This window comes from Rhinatrema bivittatum, chromosome 4 (assembly GCF_901001135.1).
Source record: "Rhinatrema bivittatum chromosome 4, aRhiBiv1.1, whole genome shotgun sequence".
Lineage (NCBI taxonomy): Eukaryota > Metazoa > Chordata > Amphibia > Gymnophiona > Rhinatrematidae > Rhinatrema > Rhinatrema bivittatum.
This window is the reverse complement of record NC_042618.1, coordinates 123,549,458-123,567,586: the sequence shown is the minus strand read 5'-3', so window position 1 is coordinate 123,567,586 and position 18,129 is coordinate 123,549,458. Positions and strand designations below refer to the sequence as shown.

At 40.3% G+C, this 18,129-nt stretch overlaps 1 protein-coding gene across 2 annotated transcripts in view; it reads left to right on the top strand.

The window, feature by feature from the left end:
* The window catches only part of LOC115090108 (matrix metalloproteinase-18-like), a 75,259-nt gene extending 65,273 nt beyond the window's left edge, over positions 1-9,986 (top strand). For both annotated transcript variants that reach the window (XM_029598814.1, XM_029598813.1), the window contains 3 exons: positions 707-870; positions 1,500-1,671; positions 9,563-9,986. In XM_029598814.1, coding sequence (XP_029454674.1) covers positions 707-870; positions 1,500-1,671; positions 9,563-9,819 — 593 coding nt within the window. In that variant the 3' untranslated portion in view covers positions 9,820-9,986. The remainder of the gene's footprint in view (positions 1-706; positions 871-1,499; positions 1,672-9,562) is intronic.
* The last annotated feature ends 8,143 nt before the right edge of the window (positions 9,987-18,129 follow it).

The window sequence follows — 18,129 nt, the reverse complement described above, 5'->3', positions numbered from 1 at the left end:
TGAAAGGCCCAATCCCCTTCCAAAAAGGCTGTCTTTTCAGAAGTCTGAAAGGGGATTGGACCTTTCACTGACGTAACAGTGAAGGGACAGCCTTGCTGGAGGTGGTAAGGTTTTCTCCAGCAGAGATTCCCAGGTTGGGGAAGAAGGGAATTAGGAGGGCTCAACCCAATTTAATTCTTTAAAGGGAGAGGGAAGGGACTAAAAGACCAGTTTGACCTGGATCCTGGTCCGACTTCTTTATAGGTGAGAGGGAGGAGGGTTCAGCTAAGGGGGAGGCAGGACTTGCTAGGCTGATCCAGGCACCCAGCCCGATCATGCCAAGCAGGAGGTAGGGAGCTCCATGCAGGGAGATCTGATGTCTTTTTTTTGTATGGATTAACATGCAAATGGACCATGAATCAAAAAGCAAATTTTTAAAGTTTAGCATGCTTTAAAAAAACAAAAGAAAAAAAACACCACATGCTAAACTAATAAAATGTGCTTTTCATCTCAAGGTCCATTTGCATGTCATTAGCTTCCTGCATCTCACATTGATTAATACGCACGTTAAATAAAACTCATGCTAAAGTCTAACTCCAATATTAGTGTGGTGTTATTACATCAGCCCCACTGTTAGCAGGTGAGCATTGTAAATTGATGGTAAAAATAATTGTGAGGCAATGTCACTTGACATAGGCAAGAGTTGTTTTTATCTTCTTATGCACAGGACAGTATTTTTGGAAGCTTAACCAATCACACAAACCATTAAGCCCTATGAAAGGGTATCCACAGCGGATATCTACCCAGTGGAAGCTCCCGTCTTCAATTGATGCAGCAGTGAGGATGCAGAATCCTTTAGGAGACCAGGATGGGAAAATCTTCTTTTTTAAGGTACAGAAGGGCAATGGATTCAGTTCTTTTAAATATACAGAGGATGACGTGAAACAGAATATAACTAAGATGAATACAAGCCAAAATAAAGGCTCAATAGCATAAAGCAATGGTTCTCCAACTACATGATTGTTACAAGAAAATTGTTACAAGATATGCAAATCAATTCGCCTTTACATTGTTAATTTACTTATTGCTCACCTCTATCTTCTAAGCCTTTCCTGTTTTTCTCTTAACCAAGTTCTTGTAACACCCGGTTCAATGTAACTTATCTTTCTTTTCTAATGTCATAATACCCCAGTTCTATGTGAACCGATATGATATGCTCCATGAATGTCGGTATAGAAAAGAGTTAAATAAAATAAATAATAAATAAATGATTCACAATGTCTGGGTATCAGTAACAATTTGTAGAGAAAGATTATGGTCTTGCTCAGATCTCAGAAAGAAGAACGTCTCCCTCTAAATGAAAGGCCATTGTGAAGATCAGTCAGTTCTATGTTTTGTGGCTCAACATGCAAACACTGCAGATGGGAGGCCCAACTATTTTTCCACAATTCAGACCGACCCATATCTGTTTAGCTGTATTTACTCAAATGAAATATATTGTTGATCCCATTATCCCATAGGGAAGTGATTACTGGAAATTTGATAATGACCAGATGAAACCTGGGTACCCAAAGAAAATAGCTGAAGGCTTTCCTGGTGTGCCTAATGATTTGGATGCTGCATTTACTCAACCAGCCATCATCGCCAAGAATGGCAAAATTATCAGAGGGGAAAGGATTTTCTTCATTAAAGGTATTAGGAAGATTTGTGAAAGAAAACCTATTGTGCAAAAACTGTTTACTACCCAAGTGCTTTGAGACTGCCTTTTTAATCAGCAGATTTATCTTTCTCACAGGACAAGCAGGATGGTAGTCCTCACATATGGGTGACGTCAGTGGACAGAGCCCTGTCCCGGCAAACTTTTCTGTCAAAGATTCTATAAAGCTTTGACTGACACTGGCACACTGAGTGCACTGAGCATGCTCAGCCTGCAATTATCCCTGTGACCACAAGTGTCTCCCCTCAGTCTTCTTTTTTCCACACTGCAGTTAGCATCGCAGTGAGGAGTTCTGTGAGAAGTTCTCACAACTTTTCTTCACGGAAACACTTGAAGTTTTACTTCACAAACACTTTTTGCCTGCACGGGTCTCCCTTTGCATACATTTAATCGACGCTCGGTGAGTACTATGCCCTGTTTTTCGGTCGGTTCCTGTCACCTCACTAACAGTTTCCCAACTGAATTGCGTCCTTCCCTCTCCCTGTCTTTTCATCTTTAGTTAGCCCCACAAAGCCTGCGAGTGTCTTCCTGCGATCCTCCACCTGCTTATTAGGGCTAATAGGATAGGGACATTCACGGTTACTGTTGCCACCAGGGCTGCTGTCGAATCCATACCTCCATCGATTCCCTCGGTACCTTCATGTGATCGATGCCCCCATCGATACCTCCTTCCATGCTGTCCTGCCTCCATCGATGCCCACATCAGTTTTGTCAATGCCATCGATGTTTACATCCATGACACTGATCTCTCCATGAATTCCATTGATGCCCATGTTGTCAACGCCCGCATTGTTTCCACCGGTGCCACATCGATTCCATCCATACCTATGCTGATGCTGTCATGGCTTCTGTCAATGTTATCGTTGCTCTGCTCGGGCCATCGACGTTGCCATGATACCCTCGAACCCGCTTTCAATGCCGCCATCGACACCGTCAGTACTTATATAGCACATAATCGCAATGCCCTCGTCTAAACACAATGCTCCATACTTCAGGTTCTTAACTAAAGCCTGTATTATCCTAAGGCACAACATAGTGCCAGGAGCAGTGCATGCATGCTGACAGTCCATCACCACTCACCATCCAAGACAGCGAGGGCATCCATCTCAGTGCTGGGGAAAGACCGGGCTGAGCACCTTGGCAATCATCGTCACTGGTACGGTGACCATCCACCATCGATGCAATCCAGGACATCGGTGCTATCCTACTCTGTGCTGGGGAATGATTGTGCCGAGCAACATCGCTACTGCCACTGCTCCGCGCAGCGGTGGCAGTCCTCTGTGCTGGAGAATGACTGGGCCGAGCTCTGAGGGATTCTGCACTTGCGTCAGGGTACATTGAGCCAGTTGTGAAGCGGGCCCGGGTTTATGAGTCATGGGCTCCTCTGCTCCCAAGGCATTCCCCACCGACATCGGTGCGGGGTTCTGAGCCACTACAAAATAATGTGGAAGCGCCAGACACACTTAGCCTGTCTCCTCTGTAGCTTCGCTACCATACCAGATTACAGAGTTCAGTCGGACATCACATTCTTCAGGCTGTTTTCGCTGCCTCCCGAAATCCACGGAGCCATTGAGATTCACCGACTCGTCCTTCTGCGATTCACCACGAAAGTCGGTAAATTCTCTAATCCCGCTTCAGCTCCAATTCCATCGAGATCAGGTCACTAAATCGGACCACATGGTTTCGTAAGGTTCTAGGTCGTGTTATCTTCCAAGAACCGTGTTAGTGTCATATATCGCTATTGTTGGCTATGATTGACACAACACTAAGAGAATCTCCCTACCAATAATTGGGATTACATAGATACATCCTCCCGTTTTCAGCAATGGGACTCCGCTCTCGATAATACTCTGGCTTCTGGATCCTGATTATGGTCCGAAGTCCCAGATACATCAGCTGGTCTGGAAGGCACAAAATCCCGCATACACTGCCTCATTTGCAAGCCCAGCTCGAGACCTCGCGACAGCTCTCCATGTTTTCTTGCACTGCAGACAGACATGCGGGTAAGAGTTTTACTGCTCACACTCCCGTGGGAGACTAGCTGATATCCAGACTACATCAGCTCCGCCAGTTGGAACCTCCTGGTCTCCCAACTTGCCAGATATCAGAGCGGACACCCCACTTAGTACCATGGTTCAAGGTACAGTCCCCTGGATGCTACAAAGCGCGGGGGGTGGGGGGGGAGTTTTAATCTCACTATTCTTTCTTTCAACAGAAAGCAGATGCTCGCTGCCCACCCTGGACCTCAGAAATCTCAAATTTCTTCAGAAGGGACAGGTAAAATGGTATCTCTCATCACCATGCTTCCCTTACCGTGGTAAGTGGGTTGCCTCTCTCCTCTAGTCTTTCTATGTGTTTCATAGCGAGTCAACAACATTCCAATCCCAAATTGCCGGGCGCACTTGGGATTGGAATATCACATATATTTCACCAAACTCACTAGCAGTGACCGTTGTTTCTCTACGGAGTAAAACATCATTCATGCTTTCCTTACATGTATAACTGTCTAAAAGCAGTTAATCCAAGCAAGGAGCTCTATCTTCTCCACAACTCACTATAAATCTTCTACCTTGGATTGTGGTTTAACTACCATAAATCCCATATGGAACACTTCTGGGTACTACAGTTGCAACGAACTTCCTGCCCACCAACCGCGCAGACATACTGACATTTTCCTACACATCTCTGCGTGCATGCAACATAACTTCAGCCCCTCATTCTTTCAGGGATAGGCCACGAGGTGTTTTCACTATCCGCTTACTCATCTGCCCAGAATGGCTATGAGTCAGATTCAGTGAAAATTTCAATGATCAGTGGCTTTAAGCTGTTCAACCGCTTTTGTCCCTGATCCATATTACCGATCTAGAACCAAGTCTTCAGATGGTTCTGGTCACAGTTGCATTTACTTAGGGTTGAAGAGTTCAAATTCACATCGTCCCAATCCAATATGCATCTATTCCGCTCCATACAGTTTCACATCAACTTCCTGGAGCTTCCAGCCATGCGTTATGCCTTTTATGCTTAAAATTCTGCCTCTGCAACAAACCTTTAGTGCATAGTGGCAAGGTGGTATTCCAATACACAACCACACATATAACCTCTTAGCTGCTCTGCCAGGTAATGGTGCAGCTTTAGTCTTTGGCCCTTGCACACTTCATGCATTCCCAGGCCACTTATCTAACAGACTTGCCGAATGCACTAGCAGACCTTATTCATAGATGTTTCCAACCTCTCGAATTGTCTCCGACTACAGGTGTAGTGAGCAAAATCTTTTAGTGCTAAGGTCAACTGACCTTGCTCTTTGTGTCCGAACCGAACCTTACGGGGGACAGATTCTACTCCCTACACATCTCAAAAATGTGTTCCCATGGACGCCTTTGCTCATTCTACAACAAAGGCCTCTTATAGGTGTCTCTTTCGACGCCTCTCATAGCCAAAACTCTCATTAGGCTGCACCAGGACGGGGTTCACTGTTTCTCAGACCCACGTCCTGAGCGAGACTAGTATGTTTCCCATACTTTTCAGTCTATCACACCAGTAACCAATTCGCCTTCTCATAGGTCAGTTTCATATCACGGACTCACTGATTTTCTCAGGTACTGGTAGCATCACAACAGCCTTCCACACATAAATCTTACCATTCAAAATGGCATGATTTACCACATGATGCATACAAAAGGGTATTGCCCCCCTTTTTACTACACACCACTCTTTCTCTTACTCCCTCGGATTCTGCTCCCCAAGACATCCTCCACATAGGTACACCTCGGTTCCAATTTGGAGTACCACTTGGTTCAACCCCTTCTAAGTCAGCTTACCATGGGTCATCCACTGATTAAGTAACATCTATTTTCACTGGTTATGGAAAGGGGCCTAAGTTTAGTGCTTATAAGACTCATACATTTCCTTTTCGAGCCTTTATATTCCTATCACTTAACAGTCTGACATCTGAACTCTTTCCCTCAGTCATCACTTCTGCCAACAAGGTCAGTGAATTCCACACCTGGTTACATATTCACCGACCCTGCGTTCCTCCGTGACCGAGTGGTCCTACGTACTCAACCTCATATCCTTAAGTAGATGCAGCATCTCTCCTTACTCAGATTACACGCTGCCCACTTTTTCCCAACCCCCTCTCTCTCACCAGGGAGAGAGGGTTTCCACTCCTTGGACTGTAAAAGTGCACTTGCATTTTATCTAGACCGCACTACACTCCATAGGAATTACACCATACCTTCTTTGGCAAAAGCCAAGCTGCGAGTTCTAGTGGGCAAACAGACCTTTTTCTTCCTGATTGGCGGTCTGTATCTCCTTTTGCTACCAACAAGCAGACAATCCGTTACAACACTGTGTGAATGCACACTCTGTTAGGGCCGTGCCAACCTCAGTAGCTCACCTACGGTCGGTGGCGCTTGTTGATATTTGTAAGGCTGCGACCTGGAGCTCTCTCCATACCTTCACAGCCCATTATTGCTTAGGTAAGACTGGCCAGCAAACTTTTGTGTCTGGCCGGTCCATTTTACTCAACTTCTTTTTAGTTTAACTACCCAACATCCTTTCACCAACCCATTAAGGGTTTCAGGATGCCCTCCTTACCAAATTCCACCCCCGTCGTTGTGCCTGTTGCATGTCTTTGGGTGCATTTATTACACTGCTCGGGCATCCTCAGCTCGGTACTCACCCATATGTGAGGACTACCATCCTGCTTGTCCTGTGAGAAAGCAGAGTTGCTTACCTATAACAGGTGTTCTCACAGGACAGCAGGATATTAGTCCTCACGAAACCCACCCGCCACCCCGCATAGTTGGGTCTACATACATTTTATTATTTTATTTTTCTCTTGTGCTTTTTGCTATACACGAGACTGAGGGGAGACACCTGTGGTCACAGGGATAATTGCAGGCTGAGCATGCTCAGTGCACTCAGTGGGCCAGCGTCAGTCAAAGCTTTATAGTAACTTTAACAGAAAAGTTTTCCGTGACAGGGCTCCGTCCATTGACGTCACCCATATGTGAGGACTAACATCCTGCTGGCCTGTGAGAACACCTGTTATAGGTAAGCAACTCTGCTAAAACCAAGTATAATTTATTTCTTTGCTCTACTAGTCATGGCTTTTTTTAATAGAGGAATGGCCATGCTATATATAGGAAAGATTTGGGGTTTCGTTTAGGGCTGGTGCTTTTTTCCCCTTTACCAAGTCACCTCTAATGGCACATATCCCCTTTATTTCAGAGACAAAATAGACTATTACACAAAAGGATTAGCAATAGTATGGGGGCCATTTTCAAACTGCTTGCATTTCTACTAAGTAAGTGAGTAATTTTTACCCATGGTTTTTGCACCAACTTTAAAAGCACAAGTCTGAACTTAATTTCACTTTGAAGACAGCCATGGGGCTAGAAAGTATTCAGACATTGGCATCTGTTTTTTTTCTACAGGTAGTTTTTCCCATGGAAAATAATGCATAGGGATTTGAAAATGCAATCTGCATGATTTTCCTCTCCCAGCCTAACCCTATACCAGGGAGGTATCTTCCTGCTGCAGCTAAAAATACACGTATTGGGAAACCTCATATACTTTTAGCCAGATTAAGATTGGGTAATTTTCTGACAGATTTTTTACCCAGGTAAATGTTTTTGAAATTGCTCTCTATATCCCCATGATCAATGGAAACCTCTACAGCCATCTCAGTAGCTTGTTGTGATATTTTGTAACTCAAAAAAAGCAAGACACTTATGCAGGACACTTTGGACAAATCAAAATGATGCAGCTGTTTTTGTACTACTTCCAAAGAAATAGTATGTAAATAACATCACAACTTCACTCAGAATAGTTTGAATTATAGTAAACAATTTTTTTAGAATGACCAGAGTGGGTCATTCTAAAAAAAAAACCAACCCACCATTAGTCAATATACAATTTAATCATCCACAAATTTAAAATAAAAAATCCTTACTTTCCAGCCCTTTTCAGTATCTCACCCTTCCCTCCCTCCAATACTCAATCCTCGTTCCCTTATACCCGCACCCTCCATCCTTACCCAACAAAGACCAAACTCACCCCCCAAAAACTTTTTCCTTCCAGCTGCCTCCCTTATCCCCTTCCCCGCTTCTTGAGAAACACTTGCTCAAATAATCATATTTTTATTTTTCTGGAATGGCAGATCGTCCAATTCTAAGCAAATCTCAAAAGATAGTAGCAGGAGAGAATATTTAAGTGCCACATTCAGAGACAAGCTTTCTGATGGGTACCACCCCACTTGCTCATAGGGTTCCAAGTATCCATGCTTGAGAATAGTGATACCAGTCGCCCCTGCTATAGACCATCTTATGATTTCACTTTGGGTTCCTTTCTCACTGAACACAGTAAAAAATGTCAATTTACAGCAGCCAGTACTCTTGCTAAAAAAATAAAAATTATACAGCATATACCCGTATTTCCTCATTAAATCAACTTAATTCTTTATTACAACCTTAATTAAAAAACATATATTACATTGCCTAAATTACCATTCACCCCACACATTCATCCCTCTAAACAATACATGATACATATACATTAAAACCTCCTATTAACCCCATATGTATAACATTAAATACTGTTTTTTTAACACAACTTAAACATTCCCACCCAATTACATATTTTCAATTCCACTCAATTATTTGTGTTGGCTTATTTATCACAGATTTTTTTCTCTCAATACTCGATTTTTTCAATATTCAGTTTTCAACTTTCTCTTCACATGATTTTCTCTCAACTCTCCCTTCACTCGATATTCTCTCAATTATTCTCCTCGGGAGAATGGTAATTTAGGCAATGTAATGTATGTTTTTTAATGAAGGTTGTAATAAAGAATTAAGTTGATTTAATGAGGAAATACGGGTATATGCTGTATAATTATATGATACAGAATACCTGTAGTGAACCCATTGCTTTGAGATAAAAAAATAAAAAAGACAAAACACACCACTAAGCCACTGCAACTTGTTTACCATCGCTGTTTACAAGGGTAATAGTGGCCTCAGACAACATGCAATATCCAATTATGTCATGGGAACATTAGGTAGCAATGGAAAAGGAAGTTCTAGGACAACAGGTCATGAGTTAAGGCTGCAAGAGAGAAAATTCAAGAGCATGCCAGGAAATACTTTCTTTCACTGAAAGGGTGTTGGGTGCATGGAATGTCCTCCCATAATGGGTAATGGAGGCTAAAATGGTAACAGATTTCAAGACAAGTAAAATAAGCTACAGAAAATCCTTGGTTACAAAAAGGTGAAGAGATAGAAGCACAACCTCAGAGCAGCACAGACCATGGGGGGTAATTGAGTTGATACCAGCAGCTGAGTGTAAGAATGAAAAGAAAAAATGGTAATGGCCAGATTGGTAGTGCAGGCTAAATAAATAAGGGGGGTGGGGGGGGAGGGTGTCCAGGTCTGTGTGGAAAGCTTCAAAGAACTAATAGTAATCAACTGGACTTAAGACCTTGTCATTAACAGACCATATGCTGTTATATTTCCCCCAATAAGTCAACCGTATTTAACAAAATCCTTTTAACTAAAGACCATCATACTAGTCACTACCGGCATTATCGCCTTCATTGCCTTCTAAATAATCATTGGTCCGAGTCCATCAATAATTCATATTTTTTTGTAGATAAAATCAACACATCTGTTTTTTGAAACATTTTTTCTTAAAAGACCACACAATGTCCCTCGCATCAACACGGGTCCTCGTTTCGACAAAGGATATGCATCAGGACAGTCTTCTTTATTTCAAGGCAGTTGTGTTACAGATAAAGTTCTTCATTTAACTTGCATGCATTTTCAAACCAGAACAGTACTGAAGTTTTATTATTTAATTTTATAGGAGATCACTACGTCTTGTATGATGCAGCCACTGGAAACAGTACCCATTCACAATCACTTCAGGAGCAATGGGCAGGAGTTAAAGTGCCATTAAGTGCGGCTCTCAGCATTCGGAATGAAATCTTTCTGGTCAGTCAGCAACATTTCCAGAAAGTGCTTCTACTCAGCTACATCGAAGAAAATGTCTTTGCCACTGTGCAGCAACCAAAAAAGCTGCACCAACTCCTGCAATGCGAGTCTATGAGCACTACCTATTGAACAAAAGCTTTTACGTTGATCTTTGTTTATAACTTAGAAATGGGCCACTGTTGCTATAACAGGTGCTGCTGTTAAATACACTAAGGAAAGTTTCTTGGTTGATTCGTTTGTTGAATGAAGAGTTTTAAAAAGTCATTCTACACAATAAAGTAGTTCTGGCTCGTGAATGTGATGGTTTTTGGTAAAGAAAAACAATGAAGGGATTACTATACCTAACTTAAAGAACACAGCACTTCAAACAGGATTATCCAATGAAGCAGTAAGGCCATCTTTTTCCAATTCAAATTTATCTTAATTCATCCAGTTTGTCCTTCCAAGTTCAATGAATATTTTGTTGCAATTTAAAGTGAAATGCAGCAATTTGTAAATAGCCACTCAAAGACATTCACACAAATTTACCTTTAAACTTCAATATGAGCGTAATTTATTCGCTTGCTGACTTCCATTTTTCTTGGTTCATTAAACTGAACATAAACATAAGAACTGTATGTAAAATTGCATGATGCCAACAAATTCTACACACCCTCACTGTGATATTTTAAACAACCTTTGGACAAACTACCAGACAAATGCATGTACATTTATTAGAATACAAAAGTTGTTTAAAAGCTCAAACTGCCTGCACCTTTGGTCTCGCATTTTATGCAACTCCATCAATCTGAAGACATTAAATGGTGTATTTTGGATATTGTCAACAAGGACTGGAGGGGGGCAATCGGCCAAAAAATTTATTACAAAGGGAACAGATGGATTCATAAAATGCAATTGTTTCCCACACAGACTGAACAGAGAGATTGAATGGAGTTCTTGTTTGTAAAACTGTGTGAAAATCGTGCCAATGTTTACATATTTTGACAGTGGGTTGCCTTATCAGCTGATATCACTGGTGCCGGAAGTGATATTTCTTGGGAATATGTCAGTCCCTTTGTAACATGATAAGCTTCAATGGTGCAAAATGCACGAGAATTGGGTTGGAAGATGCCACAGTGGGGTATCTTCACAGCTGTTGGGCATTTCTGTCGGAAGTGACGCTACCCTGTGTACACACAAATTCCTTTAGAAAACAATATGTTTTTAATGGCGCGGAACATGCAGGAGCTCGGCTTGAGTGAACAGTAAAATACTACCAGCAATAATGCATATCACAGAGTGGGTGAGTGGAGTTTGTTGGCATCATGCAATTTTACATACAGTTCTTGTGTTTATTTTCAGTTTAATGATCCAAGAAAAATGGAAGTCAGCAAGCGAATAAATTACCCCTGAGGCAGAAGTAATTCGAAACATAACGTTATGTTGGGTTTTTGCTGAACGCTGCAGTGGAATGCCTTGCTATTTGGACAATGAAGAGAAATACCATTTGAGGGAAGTAAATTTCTTTTCCTTTTGGTTTTTGTTTTATTTGCATATAGAAAATGATACAAAAAATATTTTTGAACTGTAGCACATTGAGACTATGATTATACATGACGGAAGTTGATGGACCAACATGGGTCATCTCAGCTATCGGGTGTTATGATGGTCTCTTTATTCTTACGCTCATATTGAAGTTTATAAGGTAAAAGCTTGTGTGAATGCCTTTGGGAGTATAGATCCAGCCAATGCTCACTTAGAACAAGGTTTCTGAATACAGGAGGGGAAGGGGGCAGGAATGAAGGGGCCTTGGCCTGCACCTTATTCTTCTCTCCATAAGTTAAGATAGGTTACTCTTCTCTCCATAAGTTAAGATAAGTTACTCTTCTCTCCATAAGTTAAGATAGGTTATTTACCAGGAGGTGATGGGTACAGACATGAAATGAATGCTTGTCAAACAGAAAACTCTACTTTGCACAACATAATTTTTGTTTGCATTTTCCAGCTGATGCAAATGACTACTGATGTAAAGAATAGCTCAACTCTAGCTAAATGTTAGAAGCCTTAGATATGTAACTAAACTTCTCATAGCGGGACTGAAAATAGAATGATCTGTTCCATTCCAAGAGGGCAAACAATTCATACTGCAGGCAGTGAGCATTATAACACCCCTGTCCTTGCTTCCCCTGAAATTTTCATACCATAAAACATCAAGCAAAATTAAAAGATAGCTATCTAAGAAGAAATAGAGTGCTAGATGCAATAATTCTTTCCCCTCAAAGTAATATAGTCTTTCTTTGGCCAAATACTTTAGCAGTAGTACAAAAAACAGAACAAAGCATTACACCCCTCCAAAAGTAACATCTTTTATACAACAAGCAACAAATATTAGCAGAAGCAAAGCTTCTAGTAACAGTATATTTCCTTGTCATGAAAGGTCATCAATGAGGCTTAGCTTTGCTCTGACACTTGAGAGTTAACAATTTATTAGTAATATGTGCTGATGTAATCCTACAGGTTTTTTTTAAATGTCAAGTCTTAGTGTAATATTTCTTTACCCTCAAATACACAATAGTTTTTGTGTTCAATAGTAAAAACAGAAATATACTTTGTTTTGGTTTTCTTTACTGTAGATCAGAACCAGCTCTAGGCTAACTGGTGCCTTGTGTGGAAACCGAAATTGGCACCCCGGCCCCCTCCTCTCTGGAAGGCACACCTAACCAGTCGGGTTTTCACAATGAATATGCATAAGAGATTGTCATATGCTGGGTCTCCAATGTATGCAGATCTCTCTCATGCATATTTGGTTTGGCAATCTGAAAACCTGACTGGATAGTAGGTATGCCTCCGGGAGAGGGTTGGGGAAACTGGCATAGCCATACCCATCTCTCCCCTCCCCCTTACATCCACAGTGCTCAGCAGCATCCTCCCCTTCTCTCTACAGGTTATTCTTTACCTACCATCATAGGAAGAAGCCTCCTTTTTCATGCACAGTGATCCTGCTTGAAGATATCATATGGAAGGGCACGGGGGTGGCAGTGGCACCCCTGTGCAGCCACACAGGTCACACTCCCATTAGCTGACCCAGGTTTAGACTGAACCAAACAGGCTGAAAAGCCATTCCATACAATGACAGTTGTCTCAGAAAGTGGATATCATACTAAGGGACACTTGTTTCCTGAAATAGAATAAACTTTAAATTGCAGGTGTGAAAAGTCTTCAGTCAAAAATTATTTCCAAAGCACAGAGATTTCAGTACATTCACTACATCTCCACAGAAAGCATTGCTTTAGAAAGGTATAGAAATGCACAAGTTCCTTTTTGCCTCCTGGTAGGAAGATCTGAAGACTTCAGCTATTCACCATGGTTATTATACAGCTCAAAACTGGCTATTACTAACCAACACAAAAACCATTGCCTTTCTTTTTTTTTTTTTTTTTTTTAAATGAAATAACATTTGCAGTTTATGACCCAGTATCTGCTTTATATATTACTATTTCTTTATTCTTCTATATTGTATGCATTTCTGTATGTGTTCTAATGTATGTTCACCATCCATCCTGGGAACATAAGTTATTAAAGCAGGGAGACATTTTTATTATAAATAAAATCTAACCTCTGTACAATGAATGCCTAACAAACATTTGGGATTAAGTGAACAGAACAAAAATGAGCTTAGGTAGAAGTGCGCTTTCATTTCCAGTTTTATTAGTTTCACATTAGTACCATAAAATAGTAGTTGTGGCTGCACATTATAGATTTTTGTTCAAAAAAGGCTATTTACATTAAATCCTGTTTTCACAAAAACAAATGAAAAACTGAAAACAGAGCAATACTGTCAATGACAAAGAGAACAATAAAAAAATGTCAAACATACAACTCAAAGTGGTAATATCCCTTCATTTTCATAGTTTGAGCATTGGTTTCTGTACTTTTAACTCTCTCCTTTGCACACTATCCTTGTTTAAAAACTACACACACACACAACACACACACTTTAATCCTTGCCAAAAGACCACAGCACAATTTTCATAAAATCATCCATTTTGAGGAAGGAGAGAGAGGATCTAAAACTAAATAAAAAACAAAAACGTAACTTTCTTCAAAACATTAAATGTAGCCTAGCACACATTTCTTTCCCTGTCTGGTTTCTCCACCCAATGGGGGAGTTGAACAAGGGGCATCAAGTCTACTTATTCTGCAAAGGAAAGGTCTCTCCCTAATTTCCATTCTAGCTTCACCCAAGACCCCTTGATGATGAAATAATTTCCACTATGCATCCTAACATACTTCTTGGTAACCTTAAGGTGCAGTCATATGCCTTATAAACTAAAGAAAAGCTTCAGTAACCAAGCCCAACTTTGTGTCGAAGAGGCCTAAGATTTTTCCATATCTTAATTCTGAGTACTCAGGACCACCACCACCTCACCATTCCACCGCAAAGTGGCAAGCTGAAAGGTAAAGGGAAGACACACTAAGCTATCCATATCTCACATCACTGGATGAGCCTATAGCAATAAATGGTTGTGCTGTACTATGGGTAAACAAACAGGGGGAAATAGATTCAGAGACCCATCTCCGACTGAGATGAGAAAGTGCATGTACTATGAGATTTCCTGGTATTGTGAAACAGACCCTTCTCAGAATGGCAAGGGCACAGGCCATTGTTACCATGTGCCAGGTTTAAAGTGCCTCAGTTCTTTTCTGTACCACACTTAACATGTAAACAGGTTCACTATATTCTTGGATTACAAGGCACCTGTTTGTTTTTTTTTTCCTTATTTATAAAGTGATTTATTTTCCACCAATTCACAGATCTTGGTACACCAAAGTGCACATCAGTAATCACCTGGTTTTAAAGAAGCATTCCAACTTCATTGATTAATTCAGCAACATTTGAATTCTACACATTCAGGGAGAAAGAGCTATACCCACAAACAGAAAATACAAGTTATTTTGCCTCATTATTGAGAACTAGGAATATTATTTTCTTTCCTTGTTGGTACTCCAAGTCTCTGTGGAACCTAGCAGGGAGAAATGCGTTTTGAAGATGCTCCCTGCTCAAGGTCAGCAAATGAATAGCAAGAGCAATAAGTTCTGAAACGACGTAGAAAACTTTTCATCTAAAAGGTATTTTATGCTTGGGGGTAGAAAACTATTTGATTTTCATACACCCATGAGAAACACTTTAGCTTTGCTGTCTTTTAGAGCTGCCAAGGTTGAAATTTCTATTAAATCAGACTTTAAAGTTATCTAGCTAGAACCAGTCAAGAAAATGTTACCAATGTATTACATACTTTGAAAGGATCTATTTCACTGCCCATCACCGATGAGAATATGTTGACAGCACAGACATGAAAAACCTACTCATGACGAAAGCCCACTACCCCCAACCTCATCTGTAATGCTGAGGAGGTTGGTACTATCGACTGGAAACTTGTTAACTTTGAAGGAATTTTGTCAAATTATGGATCTTAACAATACAGATAAGCTATAGTAGAAGCAAATAATTGTATTAAATTTAGTGGATTTCATTACCATGAATAGTTTTAATTACTGAAAACTGGACCCTGTGTTAGAAGACCCTTTATTATTACAAATCCTTGTGTGTGGCATTTTGACTGCCACTAACATTTAGCCTATGATACTAGGAAGCATCCAACTAATTTCTCCAATATTTCCAGCATCCAAAACCATGAAGAGTCCAAAGTACAGTTGTGGTCATACCCCTGGCACAATGTATAAGATGTGTACCTTTTTAATAAAACATTGAGTGATCAGACAAAACAAGTCTGTTATTTTATGCATCACAGAATAGCACAATCATTAAACAAACCATAGGAATAAGGGAAATAAAATGGTCCTGTTAAAAAGTTTGCATACTCGTAGTGCTTAATATTGTGCAATTCCCCCTTTTGCATCAATAATGGCTTGCAGTCTTTTGTGATAGTTGTGAATGAGGCCCTTTATTTTCTCATGTGGTAAAGCTGCCCATTCCTCTTGACAAAAAGCCTCCAGATCCTGTACATTCTTTGGTTATCTAGCATGAACTGCATGTTTGAGTTCTCCCCAAAGTGGCTCAATCATGTTGAGGTCAGGAGACTGTGAAGGCCACTCCAGAACCTTCACTTTCTTCTGCTGCAGCCACTGAAGGGTTGACTTGGCCTTATGTTTCAGATCATTGTCATGTTGGAAAGCCCAAGTGTGCCCCATGCCCAACTTCCTGGCTGATGAATGCAAATTCTCCTCCAGTATTTTCTGATAAGAAGCTATATTCATCCTGCCATCAGTGCTGTAGCTCTCACCTCCCCAACCCCCCAAAAAAACAGCTCCATGCTTCATGGTAGGGATGGTGACCTTCTCTTCGTAGCCTTTATGGCTGTGACCATCACATTTGGTCTCATCCCTTCAAATTTATTTATTTATTTAACACTTTTCTATACCGACCTTCATGAAAAATTTCATATCAGATCAGTTTACATGTAACAAAGGGTATAACTTAAACAAGAACAATTCACTAGAAGCGGAAGTTACATATAAAAAGGGTAGATAACTTGGAGGCTAGGACAGTGTAACTGAAGAGAACTAGAAAAGGCAATGAAACAAAAGAAACGGCGGCTTAATTATAAATTATTTTTTTCTAGAAGTTTTGAGGCTTCTCTAGGTACTTTTTGGTGTATTGTAAGCGGGCTGTTTTGTGGTATTGGTGCAGCTATGGATTTCTGTAGCTACTGTATCATGTAGCCCATTTTGTTCAAGTATCTCCTTATTGTACATGCTGAAATGCCCACACCATTTTGTTTCAGAGAAGCTTTTATTTCAGTAGAAGTTGCTTGTGGGGGTTTCTTTGCACCCCAACACATTTTCCTGGCAGTTGTATCTGAAATCTTTCTAGACTGCCTTGCTATTAACAGAACCCATAATTTTCTACTTCTTGATCAGTTTGAACAGTACTGATTGGCATTTTCAAATCTTTGGATATCTTTATATCCTTTTCCTCATTTATAAAGTTGAACTATTTTTGCTTGCCGATTCTTTAGAACATAAGAAATTGCCATGCTGGGTCAGACCAAGGGTCCATCAAGCCCAGCATCCTGTTTCCAACAGAGGCCAAACCAGGCCACAAGAACCTGGCAAGTACCCAAACACCAAGATCATCCCATGCTACTGATGCCAGTAATAGCAGAGGTCATTCCCTAAGTCAACTTGATTAATAGTTAATGGACTTCTCCTCCAAGAACTTATCCAAACCCTTTTTGAACTCAGCTACACTGGGTACACAGGTACTATACACTTCCAGATACTAATGGCCTTTTCCTGAATCTTTTTTCCCATGTTTCTTTAGTACTGCGATATATCAGAAAAGAACCATGCCTCCTAACCTTTAGGAAAAGACTTAAAACATGGCTTTTCAGGCAAGCCTTCCCGAACTCCACCTAACATGCACCATCAATAAATTCTCTGCTTTGAAGCTGTGTATATATAGTGGACTCCATATTTATACTGTACACTTGTATATAATTATCCTCCTCTATCTCTTTTATTTCTTACAATCCCAGTTCATTAGCCCTTGTTAATTGTAACTGCTTCTCTTCTTCACGTTTATTTATGTTTTTGGTTATATTTTGCACCCCTGTTTGCTGTAAACCGACATGATGAGAACGAGTTCTTGAATGCCGGTATAAAAAAACCTTAAATAAACAAATAAATAAATAATAAATATCTGTTCCATTGAATTAGTGCTAAGCCGAACAATTTGCTTAACAAGATCATCCCTTTAAGTATAATGTATTTATTTTATGTACTTAAAGGGTATCTCTATACTGCTTAGCCAGTAGGTTCAAAGTGGTTTACAGTAAAAACATACAAGTCAACCATGCAGAAAATAACAATTTTTGTACATTAATATGAGTGTAATGGGATTCAGGTGTTATCTTTATTTTATGCGTTTTTGTTGATAGATTAGGGCAGTAATCCTCCTGAGAAAAGGCTGCGAAAAATGAGTGCACAAAATAAAACAGCTCTTTTGTTTTCCCCATGCTTCAGAACCACCGAAGTCAGTGCAGCCCTGGGTGAAATGCATAAGGGTTTCTCAAGAGCTAAGAAACTCATTGACTGTTTATACACAGACACGAATTACAATCAAACAAGGCACAGGTGTGGATACCTACTCTTCATTGCCATCTAAACATGTGTGTGTCAACTTGAGTGTATATTATCAACCCAAACATTCAAGGGTATGTAAACTTTTGAATAGGAAAGAAAAATGTGTGGCATAAATTATACTGGACAATAACAGCTTATCAGCAGGGGATGACTTTTATTTTACACATGCACACTAAACAATGTGCACAAAGTTAAATTCATGAAAATGAAAATTATACAGTTACTGTGCAGATAGGCGACCACAAAATTAAAATTATAAATCAAAATTTTGATTTTAACATCAAATAAGGAGAA